This window comes from Myotis daubentonii (genome assembly GCF_963259705.1).
Source record: "Myotis daubentonii chromosome 1 unlocalized genomic scaffold, mMyoDau2.1 SUPER_1_unloc_1, whole genome shotgun sequence".
NCBI classification, from domain to species: Eukaryota; Metazoa; Chordata; class Mammalia; order Chiroptera; family Vespertilionidae; genus Myotis; species Myotis daubentonii.
The window spans coordinates 677,252-688,682 of NW_026775446.1; the positions used below are offsets into that span (position 1 = coordinate 677,252).

Consider the following 11,431-nt stretch of genomic DNA (forward strand, 5'->3'; position numbering starts at 1 on the left):
CAAAAATATTTAAGGTAAAATATGACTCTATGAAGGTAACATGGTCCTATGGAATTTTAAAAACATTTTTAAATGAGTTAACATAGAACCTTCGGTTCATTTCAGGGGTACACCCCAATGATTAGACATTATATAATGGACTAAGGAATCATAGAATTAATCCAATACCCATCTGACACCATACACAGTTATTATAAAAGTACTAGAGTCTCAGTGCACAAAATTTATGCACTCAGGGGGGTCCCTCAGACAAAGCTTCAGCCTCTCCCAGTCCAAGAACACTTGAGGGATGTCCAACGGACAGTTTAGGCCCGCTATAGTGCTGCCATGGAGGCTCCCACCACCACTCTGTGCTCGGCACCTGTGAGCCTGGCTTTTGGATGAACGGCGCTCCCCCCTTGGGAGTGCACTGACCACCGGTGGACAGCTCTGGTCATGAGCATCTGCCCCCAGTGGTCAGTGCGTGTCAAAGCAACCAGTCATTCTGCTGTTTGGTCGATATGCATATTAACCTTTTATTATATACGATTGCATTGACTCAATGTTCTACTTTACAGTGAAATGACTATTCTTTCGTTTTTTACATATAGATTTACTGATTTCAGAGAGAAAAGGGGAGCGAGAGAAAGAAAGATTAATGATGACAGAGAATCACAAATTGGCTGCCTCATGCATGCCCCCTACTGGGGATCAATACTGTAACCCGGGCATGTGCCATGACGGGGAATCGAATCCACATCTCCAGGTTCTTTGGTTTAAGCTAAAAAACTCAGCCATGCCACCCAGGCTCTTTTCTATCCTTTGCTATTCTTTTTTTTTCCTTTCCTTTCCTTTCCTTTCCTTTCCTTTCCTTTCCTTTCCTTTCCTTTCCTTTCCTTTCCTTTCCTTTCCTTTCCTTTCCTTTCCTTTCCTTTCCTTTCCTTTCCTTTCCTTTCCTTTCCTTTCCTTTTTTTCTTAATTAAAACTTTGTAGTTGGTTCACCTCTTCTTTTTGACCTGACACCACCACCTTCTTTCTGATCATCTCAGAGGGAACTCACAAACCACAGAAAAACCCACCCAATGCAAATAATATGCTTTACCTTTAACAACTGGCAGAGGAACAAAGCTAACGTCTGCGTCCTGGTGGGCTTCTTAACAGCGGTCTTGCTTCTCAAGTGCTGGTGAGAGAGGCAAGACCAAAATATTCAGGGACAGACAGATACCTGGGATAGCTGATCATGCAAACTGGAATCAAAGTGTCAGATGAAAGAGTACGTAGGATTCCTGAGGTCTCATAACATCACTTATAGAATGATCTCTCCCTTCCCCAAACCTCAGCCATACTCTTGGCAAGAGTTGTATGGTTTTGCTGCTAAACTCACTTCAGTCCACAAAGTCCAAATTCCTCCCTCAGATCAGACTCCATCCCCCATACATCCTCCTCCCATCCATCTTTTTCTTGCCTGTTCTTCTTGCTCTGAAGGCAAAGCAGCGTTCTTCACTCCTTTCCTCTGTGACTGCTCTCTGCTTCCCCTGTCACCTGCAGAGGAAAGAACATGGCCATGATACACCTGTTCCTGGGAGTCCATGTACCAGGAATGTGTCCAGAAAAAAGAAGATTCCCCTGACTCACACCCCAGAAACCAGTCTGGTGAGACAGGTGGTGGTGAGGAAGGAAAGAGGTTTATTCAGGTGCCGGCAACCTGAGAAGATGGGGGAAGCTCGTCCCAAAACCCATCTGCACATCTCAGTGCAGGCAGAGGCTTTTATAAGGAGGGAGAGGCCAAACATTGCAAAGAGGTCAGGGGTGGGGCATGAGGAGTTCCCTATGTGCCCTCAGGCACAGTCCAATCTGATAAGGATCTTGCAAGTGGTCAGGTGTCAGTCCAGTGTGCATCATCCTAGACTTTGTCCTCCTGGTTCTAAGGTTGAAGGTCATCAATTCTCCCAGAACTGGAAAGGTCAGAGTTCATATCTTGTAAAATTAGTTCCTAGGATTCTTATACAAACATGCTGTTTACCTACAAGCTTCATTATTAGTCAGAGTCTGCATTTACAGGAACAATGTGGAAAAAATGGGGAGGTGACTTGTGATTCCGATTACAGGAATTCATGTAATTACTGTGACATGAAAGCTGAGATGGTTCATTCTTCTTCAAGGCATTTCCACTCTTTAAAAAAGTCAAATAGGCCCTAGCCGGTTTGGCTCAGTGGATAGAGTGTCGGCCTGAGAACTCAAGGATCCCGGGTTCGATTCCCAGTCAAGGGCACATGCCCAGGTTGTGGGCTTGATCCCCAGTGAGAGACTTGCAGGAGGCAGCTGATCCATTATTCTCTCATCATGGATGTTTCTCTCTCTCTCTCCCTTCCTCTCTGAAATCAATAAAAATATATTTGAAAAAAAAAAGGCTGATGCTCTATCCACTGACCCAAACTAGCTCAGGCGCTAGGTCGTCTTTAAATGACTACCCACCTGGTCTGTTAAACCAAAAAAATAATAAACTATTTTAAAACAATGTGCATTTAATCTGAATGCAACACTTGCTTAATATTTTTTTAAAATGATTGAATTGACTCAGAGAGGAAGGAAAAAGAGAGGAAGAGAAACATCCACAATCAGTGAGAATCACGGATTGGTTGCCTCCTGCACGCCCCCTACTGGCGATCGAGCCTGCACCGTGGGCATGTGCCCTTGACCAAGAATAGAACCATGACCTCCTGATTGATAGGTCGATGCACAACCACTGAGCCACACTGGCTGGGCTGGAAGTGCAATATCTTGAATGTGAGAAACGCAACTTGGAAACACGTCTCTCACACTTCCCAGTCCTCAGCCTTAAAGGTGTGAATGTGCATTTGCAAACACTTTCTTGCAAGAGGAGATTTTAATCAGCAGTCAGTGATCTCTTTAATGCAACTATGGATGCCCTGAAATTGATTTCTGGGGCTCCCTCCAGCTCCCTCGCCAGCTGCCTCTCTCTGGTGAGATCTAGATGAATTTTATGATCGCTGGGCTTTGTTTGTGGCTGTTTAGTGCTAAACACAATTAAAAACCCAAATGCATCCAGAGCTAGATGCTAAAGCCATACACAGGAGATGAGTCCTGGCATCCCTCGTAATTCCTCAAAGGAAAGAGATGATCAGCATAAAACACCTGTAATCCCGCAAACATTCGTTCTTTTTCTTTGGAGAGGGTAGTATCGGTTGATGAACCTCAGGAGATCAAACAGTGAGAATGCTGGTCATTGAAATGAAAACGAAGGACTTGTATGCATGCATATAAGCATATCCAATGGACATCAGACACTATGGGGGAGGGGAGGCCAGGGGATTGTCAGAGTGGGGGGAAAAAGGACACATATGTAATACCCTTTGTAATACTTTAAGCAAAAAAAAAAAACTAAAAAAAAAATGAAAACTATTTTCAGTGATGTATTAGTGCCTTGTCTATCAGGACTGGGCTAATATTTTCAAGCTTCAGGTCTTTTTCTTTTTCTTTCTCTGTTCAATATATTTTTACTAGAGGCCCGGTGCACGAATTCGTGCACCAGTGGGGTGCCTCAGCCTGGGTGCGGGGATTGGCCAAAACTGGCTCTCTGAAATCCCCTGAGGAGTCCCAGATTATGAGAGGGCAAAGGCCAGGCCAAGGGACCCCACTGGTTCACCATTAGGTGTGGGGAGGGACACAGGAGGTTGGCCAGCTGGGGAGGGACCATGGGAGGCCTCCAGGGTGGGTCCATCATGTCTCACACAGTCCCAATCAGCCAGACCCCAGCAGCAATCTGACCTACCAGTCTGAATGTCTTGTCCCTGGTGGTCAATGCAAATCATAGCAAGCAGTTGAGCAACCTTAGTATATCCTTTGCATATTATGCTTTGAATGGTTGAACAGATAAACCAGTCGACTGGAGACTTAGCATATTACGCTTTTATTATATAGGATTCATTTCATACAGGAAGGGAGCGATAAACATCAATTATGAGAGAGAATCATACATCCGGTGCATCCTTCACACCCCCTACTGGGGACCGAGCCTAAAACCAGAGCATGTGCCCTTGATCAGAAATGAACCTGGGACCTTCCAGAATCCACAGTCCAACCCTCTATCCACTGAGCCAAAGAATCTAGGGCTCCTTGGGCAATTGTTGTCTGTGCCCGGACCAGGAATCTAACTTTGACTTCCAGATTCATAGGTCGTCCCTCAACCACTGAGCAACACCAGCTTGGCTCAAAATTGATTTGAGAGAGAGGGAGAGAGACAGTGAGAGAGAGAGAGAAAAAGAGACAGAGAGAGAGAGAGAGAAAGGAGGTGAAGAAGAAGAAGAAGAAGAAGAAGAAGAAGAAGAAGAAGAAGAAGAAGAAGAACAACAACAACAACAACAACAACAACAACAACAACAACAACAATAACAAGAAGAGAGAGAGAGAGAGAGAGAGAGAGAGAGAGAGAGAGAGAGAGAGATCAATGTGCCCTCACACCAAAGGGGTGGCAGATAGAATAACAGAACTTATTGAGAAGGTGAACAGAACTATACATGGCCCACTTGCAGGCCAGCAGGACTGGGGCTCAGGTTGACAAGAGCCAGGGACCCCATCAGATGTCCTACGAGTCGTCCATCAACTCAAGTATCATTTCCTCCATGCCATTCTCCTTGATGTGGTGCACGATATGCCAGAACCGGCACTTGCAGTCCAGGTACTGGTTGCCAGTTTGGAGCGTCCACAGCAAAGGCATGGTGCTCCAGTAAAGCGGGTTGGTGGTGAATTCGATACGCCCACTGGGGATGTCTTCCTGGCTCAACCGTACTTGCAGGACACCTCTTGTCTCCATGACAAAATGCAGCCACGTGAGCTGCTTCTCGTCCTGGTACACCGAGGGCCGACGCATCCTCAGGCCAATGGGGTGAGAGGTGAGGTGCACCTTCAACGGGAGCTCGGCCATGACCCCTCCGTGGTCCAAGGAGGAACAGCCACAGCTTCTCAGAACCTCTTGCTACTTCGGTCCTGGTATCGAAAGGCAGGGAATGGGGTCTCCAAATGCATTTTACCTCGGCTTTTATCTTTATGGTTTTACTGTTGTGTTTGTGGGTGCCTTTGGTTTATTTTGCAAATTTATGAATCTCAACTTATCTTTCTTTACAGTTTTAGATCTCTCTTCTCGAACAACCTGTACAAAACGTACTTAATGTAAAATATGACTCTATGAAAGTAACATGGTCCTATGTAATTTTAAAAACATTTTTTAAATGAGTTAACATAGAACATTAGGTTCATTTCAGGGGTACACCCCAATGATTAGATATTATATAATGGACTAAGAAATGATGAATTAATCTCAAACCCATATGACACCGTACACAGATGTTATAATATTACTAGAGGCTCAGTGCACAAAATTCATGCACTTAAGCCAACCCCTCAGGCAACCCTGCCACATCTTCCAGTCCAGGACCCCTTGAGGGATGTCCAACTGAAGGCTTAGGCCCGCTTTCGTGCTGCCGTGGAGGCTCCCACTACCCCCCTGTGCTCGACAGCTGTGAGCCTGGCTTTTGGCTGAGCGGTGCTCCCCCTTTGGGAGCGCACTGACCACCAGTGGACAGCTCCTGCAATGAGTATCTGCCCCCGGTGGTCAATGCATGTCATAACGACCAGTCATTCTGCCGTTTTTTGATTTGCATATTAGCATTTTATTATATTGGATTAAATCAAGGCTCTACTTTCCTGTGCTGTGACTATTCTTTCTTTTTTTATATAGTTTTACTGATTTCAGAGAGAAAGGGAGAGGGAGAGAAAGAGAAGGATCAGTGATGACAGAGAATCTAGGATCGGTTTCCTCCTGCATGTCCCCTTCTGGGGATCAAGACTGTAACCTGGGCATGTGTCATGACTGGGAATCGAATTGACATCTCCTGGTTCCTAGGCTTAAGCTAAAAAACTGAGACATGGCAGCCGGGCTCTTTATTTCTTTTCTATTCTATTCTTTTTTTCTTAATTAAAGTTTGTAGTTGGTTCAACTTTTCTTTTTGTCCTGACAACAACACCTTCTTTCTGTTCATCTCAGAGGGAACTCACAGACCATAGAAATAGTATGCAATACCCACCCCTTGCAAATAATATGCTTTACCTTTAACAGCTGGCAGAGGAACAAAGCTAACGTCTGCTTCCAGGTGGGCTTCTTAATAGCTGTCTTGCTTGTCAAGTGCTGGTGAAAGAGGCAAGACCAAAATATTCAGGGACAGACAGACACCTGTGATAGCTTATTGGGAAAACAGGAAGCAAGTGACAGGTGAAGCAGCAAGTCGGATTCCTGAGGTCTCATTACATCACTTATAGAATGATCTCTCCCTTCCCCAAACCTCAGCCATGCTCTTGGCAAGAGTTGTATGGTTTTGCTGGTAAACTCACTTCAGTCCACAAAGTCCAAATTCCTCCCTCAGTTCAGACTCCATCCCCAATCCTTCCAGTTTGTCCTCCTACTCCTCCCATCCATCTTTTTCTTACCTATTCTTCTTGCTCTGAAGGCAAACCACCGTTCTTCCCTCTTTTCCTCTGTGAGCAGACTCTGCTTCACCCTGTCACCTGCAGAAGAAACAAAATGGCCATGATACACCTATTCCAAGGAGTCCATGTATCAGGAATGTGTCCAGAAAAAACAAGGTTCTCCTGACTCCCACCCCAGGAACCAGTCCTGTGAGACAGGTGGTGGTGAGGAAGGGGAGGTTTATTCAGGTGCCGGCAACCTGAGAAGATGGGGGAAGCTCGTCCCAAAACTCATCTGCACATCTCAGTGCAAGCAGAGGCTTTTATAAGGAGGGAGAGGCCAAACAGAGCAAAGAGGTCAGGGGACGGGGCTTGAGAAGTTCTCTACGTGCCAACAGGCACAATCCAATCTGATAAGGATCTTGCTAGTGGTCAGGTGATGGTCCAGTGTGCATCATCCTAGCCTTTGTCGTCCTTCTTCTAAGGTTGAAGGTCATCAAATCTCCCAGAACTGGGAAGGTCAGAGTTTATATCTTCTAAAAACAGTTCCTAGGATTCTTATACAAACATGTTGTTTATCTACAAGGTTCATTATTAGTCAGAGTCTGCATTTACAGGAACAATGTGGAAAGAATCGTGAGGTGAGTTGTAATTCCCATGAATTACATGAATTCATGTAATTAATGTGACATGAATTCTGAGTTGCTTTGTTTTCTTCAAGGCGTTTCCACCCTTTGAAAAAATCAAATTGTCACTGGCCTGTTTGGCTCAGTGGATAGATTATCAGCCTTTGAGCCGAAGTGTCCCGTTGCCGGGGTCCAACCCCAGCAGGTCCAGGGGTTCCCAAAGGTGTAGACGGAGTCGGCGAAGAAGGAATGACACGGAGACAGCGTTCAGTTGGTCAGCAGCCTAGCCAGGATCTCCAGCCAAGTTCTGGTCTCGATCTCCAGAGAGGTTCTGCTTAGGATCTTCAGCCAGGTTCTGTACAGGTTCTCCAGCCAGGTTCAGTCACCAGGTTCTAGTCAGGTTCTCTTGCCAATTTCTGTAGTCAGGTTCAGTCCAGGATCTTTTGCCATGTTCTCTCCAGCGAAGTTCTTCTGTCTCTAGAGAACGTTCTGTGTAGGTTCTGTGCCTAGGCTCTGTCTCTCTTGGTCCTGTCTTCCAAGCCCTGTGTTCTAAGTTCTGTGTCTTTCTGTCTTCTGAATTCTGTCTCCTGAGTTCTGTCTCTTTCTGTCTTGTTACAACTGTATTTATACCAGTTGATTCAATCCTATCAATCTCTATTATAAAGGTTAGGGCGTTTCTTATCTCCATTCCAGGGAGTAAAGATTATGTAGCTTAAGCATGATTGTTCATAGTTAAAGTGATTAATTACCCACCTGGCACTTAGTTAAGGGGTTTTATTCCCTCCCTAACTTCAGGGGAAAATCCCTACCTGGGGAAACAACCTTTCTCAGAGGTGACCTTGGTTAAAACACATAGTGCCAAGAAGGTGAGCAAACATATTAAGAACAGTATGCCATATATGCCAGGTCCCTTGAAACAGCAAGCATGGACTGGCTCCCAGCATCCCGGTTTTGATTCCCATTCAAGATCACATCCCCAGGTTGTGGGCTTGATCCCCAGTAAGGGATGTGCAGGAGGCAGCTGATCCATGATTCTCTCATCATGGATGTTTCTAACTCTCTCCCTCTCCATTCTTCTCTGAAAAAAATAAAATAAAATAATAAACAACTTCCTGCTCAATGACCTGGACTGAGGCAAACTCTTCCCAATTAGGAAGGGAAGATGAATGGGGTTCTAAGGAAATGTCAGATATCTGCCTGTTGGCATTTAGGAGAAAAAATAAAACAATGAAATAAAATAATAAAATAAAATAAAATAAAATAAAATAAAATAAAATAAAATAAAATAAAATAAAATAAGGGAGAAAAAAAACATAATTCAAATGTCACCCTCATACTGCTCTCGAAGGAATCGAGCCCAAAGTGGTCACGAGACTGAGTGTCTGCATTGCGACACATGACAGATCTCAATGTGTGGGCTCTTTTATAAAATAATATATATTTTTTATTATTTATTTTAGAGAGGAAGGGAGAGGGAGATAGAACCATCAGTGATGATGAGAGAGAATCATGGACTGGCTATCGCTTGCACTCCCCCCCCCCCAGGTATCGAGCCCAAAACCCAGGCATGTGCCCTTGACTGGAATCGAACCTGGGACCCTTCTGTCCACAGGCCGACGCTCTATCCACTGAGCCAAACCAGCTCAGGCCCTATGTCATCATCACCCCTTTTAGTATGTTAAACCAATTAAATAATAAACTATTTTAAAGCAATGTGCATGTAATCTGAATGCAAGAATTGTGAATATTTTTTAAAATGATTTTATTGACTCAGAGTGGAAGGGAGAGGGATGGAAAGAGTGAAACATCCATAATGAGAGAGAAACAAGGATCAGCCGCCTCCTGCATGCCCCCTACTCAGATCGAGCCCGCAACTTGGGCTTGTGCCCTTGACCAGGAATCGAACCATGACATCCTGGTTGATAGGTCCATGCTCAACCACTGAGCCACGCTGGCTGGACTGGAAGTACAATATTTTGAATATGAGAAAAGCAAGTGGTATACACGTCCTTCACGTAACCCAGTCTTCAGCCTTAAAGAGCTCAATTTGCATTTGCAAACACCTTCCTGCAAGGGGAGAATTTAATCAGCAGTCCCTGATCTCTTTAATGCAAACTTGGATGCCCTGAAATTGATTTCTGGGGCTCCCTCCAGCTCTGACTCCAGCCGCATCTCTCTGATGCGATGCTAGATGAATTTTATATTCGCTGGGCTTTGTTTGGGGCTGATTAGTGCTAAACACAACTAAAAACCCAAATGCATCAAGAGCTAGACACTAAAGCCATATACAGAGCCGGCTCGAGCCTTCAGGAAACGAGCCCTGGCATCCCTCATCATTCCTCAAATGAAAGAGATGATCAGCATAAAACACCCATAATCCCCAAACATCCGTTCTTTTTTTGGAGAGGGTATTGTAGGTTGATGAACCTCAGGAGATCAAACAATGAGAACGCTGGTCATTGAAATGAAAATTATTTCCAGTGATGTCTTCGAGCCTTGTCAACAGGGGCTGGGATAATAATTTCAGGCTTAAGGTCTTTTTCTTGTCTTTCTCTGTTTAATATATTTTCACTATAGGCCCGGTGCATGAATTCATGCACCAATGTGCATGAATTCATGCACCATTCAGCCTGGCCTGGGGGGATCGGCCGAAACTGGCTCTCTGACATCACCTGAGGGGTCCCAGATTATGAGAGGGCACAGGCCAGGCCAAGGGATCCCACCAGTGCACGATTGGGGCCCGGGTGGGATGTGGGAGGTTGTCCAGCTGGGTCAGGACCGTCAGAGGGCTCGAGGGTGTGTCCAGCACGTCTTACTCAGTCCCCATCAACGAGACCCCAGCAGCAAGCTGCCCTACGAATCTGAATGTCTTGTCCCTGGTGGTCAAAGTTTGTCATAGTGAGTAGTTGAGCAACCTTAGTTTATCATTTGCATATTATGCTTTGCTTGGTTGAACAGATGACCAGTGGACTTGACACTTAGCATATGAGGCTTTTATTATATAGGATTGATTTCATACAGGAAGGGAGCGAGAAACATCAATGATGACAGAGAATCATACATCAGGTGCCTCCTGCACATCCCTAATGGGGATAGAGCCCACACCCAGACCGTGTTCCCTTGACCAGAATCGAACCTGGGCCTTCCAGAGTCCACAGTCCAACCCTCTATCCAGTGAGCCTAACAAGCTAGGGCTCATTGGTCAATTCTTGTCTGTGCCTTGACCAGGAATCGAAGAGTGACCTCCGGGTTCATAGGTGGTCCCTGAACCACTGAGAAACACCAGCTTGGCTCAAAATGCTTTTATTGATTTGAGAGAGAGGGAGAGAGACCGAGAGATGCAGGGAGACAAAGAGACAGAGAGAGAGAAAAAAAAGGAGGAGGAGGAGGAGGAGGAGGAGGAGGAGGAGGAGGAGGAGAAGAAGAAGAAGAAGAAGAAGAAGAAGAAGAAGAAGAAGAAGAAGAAGAACAACAACAACAACAACAACAACAACAACAACAACAACAACAACAAAAGAGAGAGAGAGAGAGAGAGAGAGAGAATGAGAGAGAGAGAGAGAGAGAGACATCAATGTGCCCTCGCACCCAGGGGGGTGGCAGATAGAACAACGGAACTTAGTAAAATGGTGAACAGAACTATACACGTCCGACCAACAGGCAGGCAGGACTGGGGCTCAGGTTGACAAGAGCCAGGGATCCCATCACTTGTCCTACGAGTCCTCCATCAGCTCAAGGATCATTTCCTCCACTCCATCCTCCTTGATGTGGTGCACGATTCGCCAGAACCGGCACATGGAGTCCACGTACTGGCTGCCAGTGTAGAGCGTCCACACCAAAGGCATTGTGTACGAGGTCAGCGGGCTGGGGGTGAGTGCGATATCCCCACTGGGGATGTCTTCCTGGCGCAACCGTACTTGCAGGACATCTGTGTCCATAATGTGGTGCAACCATGTGTGATCGTTCTCATCCTCATATACCAAGGGCCCACGCTTCAGGCAGATGGGGTGCGAGGTGAGGTGCACCTTCGACTGGAGCTTGGCCATGACCCCTCCGTGGTCCAAGGAGCAACAGCCACAGCTTTTCAGAGACTCTCGCTACTTTGGTCCTGGTATTGAAAGACAGGGGATGGGGTCTCCAAATGCATTTTCCCTCGGCTTTTTTCTTTATGGTTTTTACCGTTGTGTTTGTGGTTGCCTTTGGTTTATTTTTCAAATTTATAAATCTCAACTTTTCTTCCTTTTCAGTTTTAGAGCTCTCTTCTCGAACAAACTGTACAAAAGTACTTAAAGTAAAATATGACTCTATGAAGGTAACATGGTCCTATGGAATTTTAAAAACATTTT

General features: G+C 45.4%; 1 protein-coding gene across 1 annotated transcript; it reads right to left on the minus strand.

Annotated features, from left to right (window-relative positions):
- Positions 1-4,585: 4,585 nt before the first annotated feature.
- LOC132225719 (T-cell leukemia/lymphoma protein 1A-like) lies at positions 4,586-4,924 on the minus strand. The gene has a single exon (XM_059680723.1). It carries the CDS (start codon positions 4,922-4,924, stop codon positions 4,586-4,588), a length of 339 nt encoding a protein of 112 aa, XP_059536706.1.
- Positions 4,925-11,431: the final 6,507 nt, after the last annotated feature.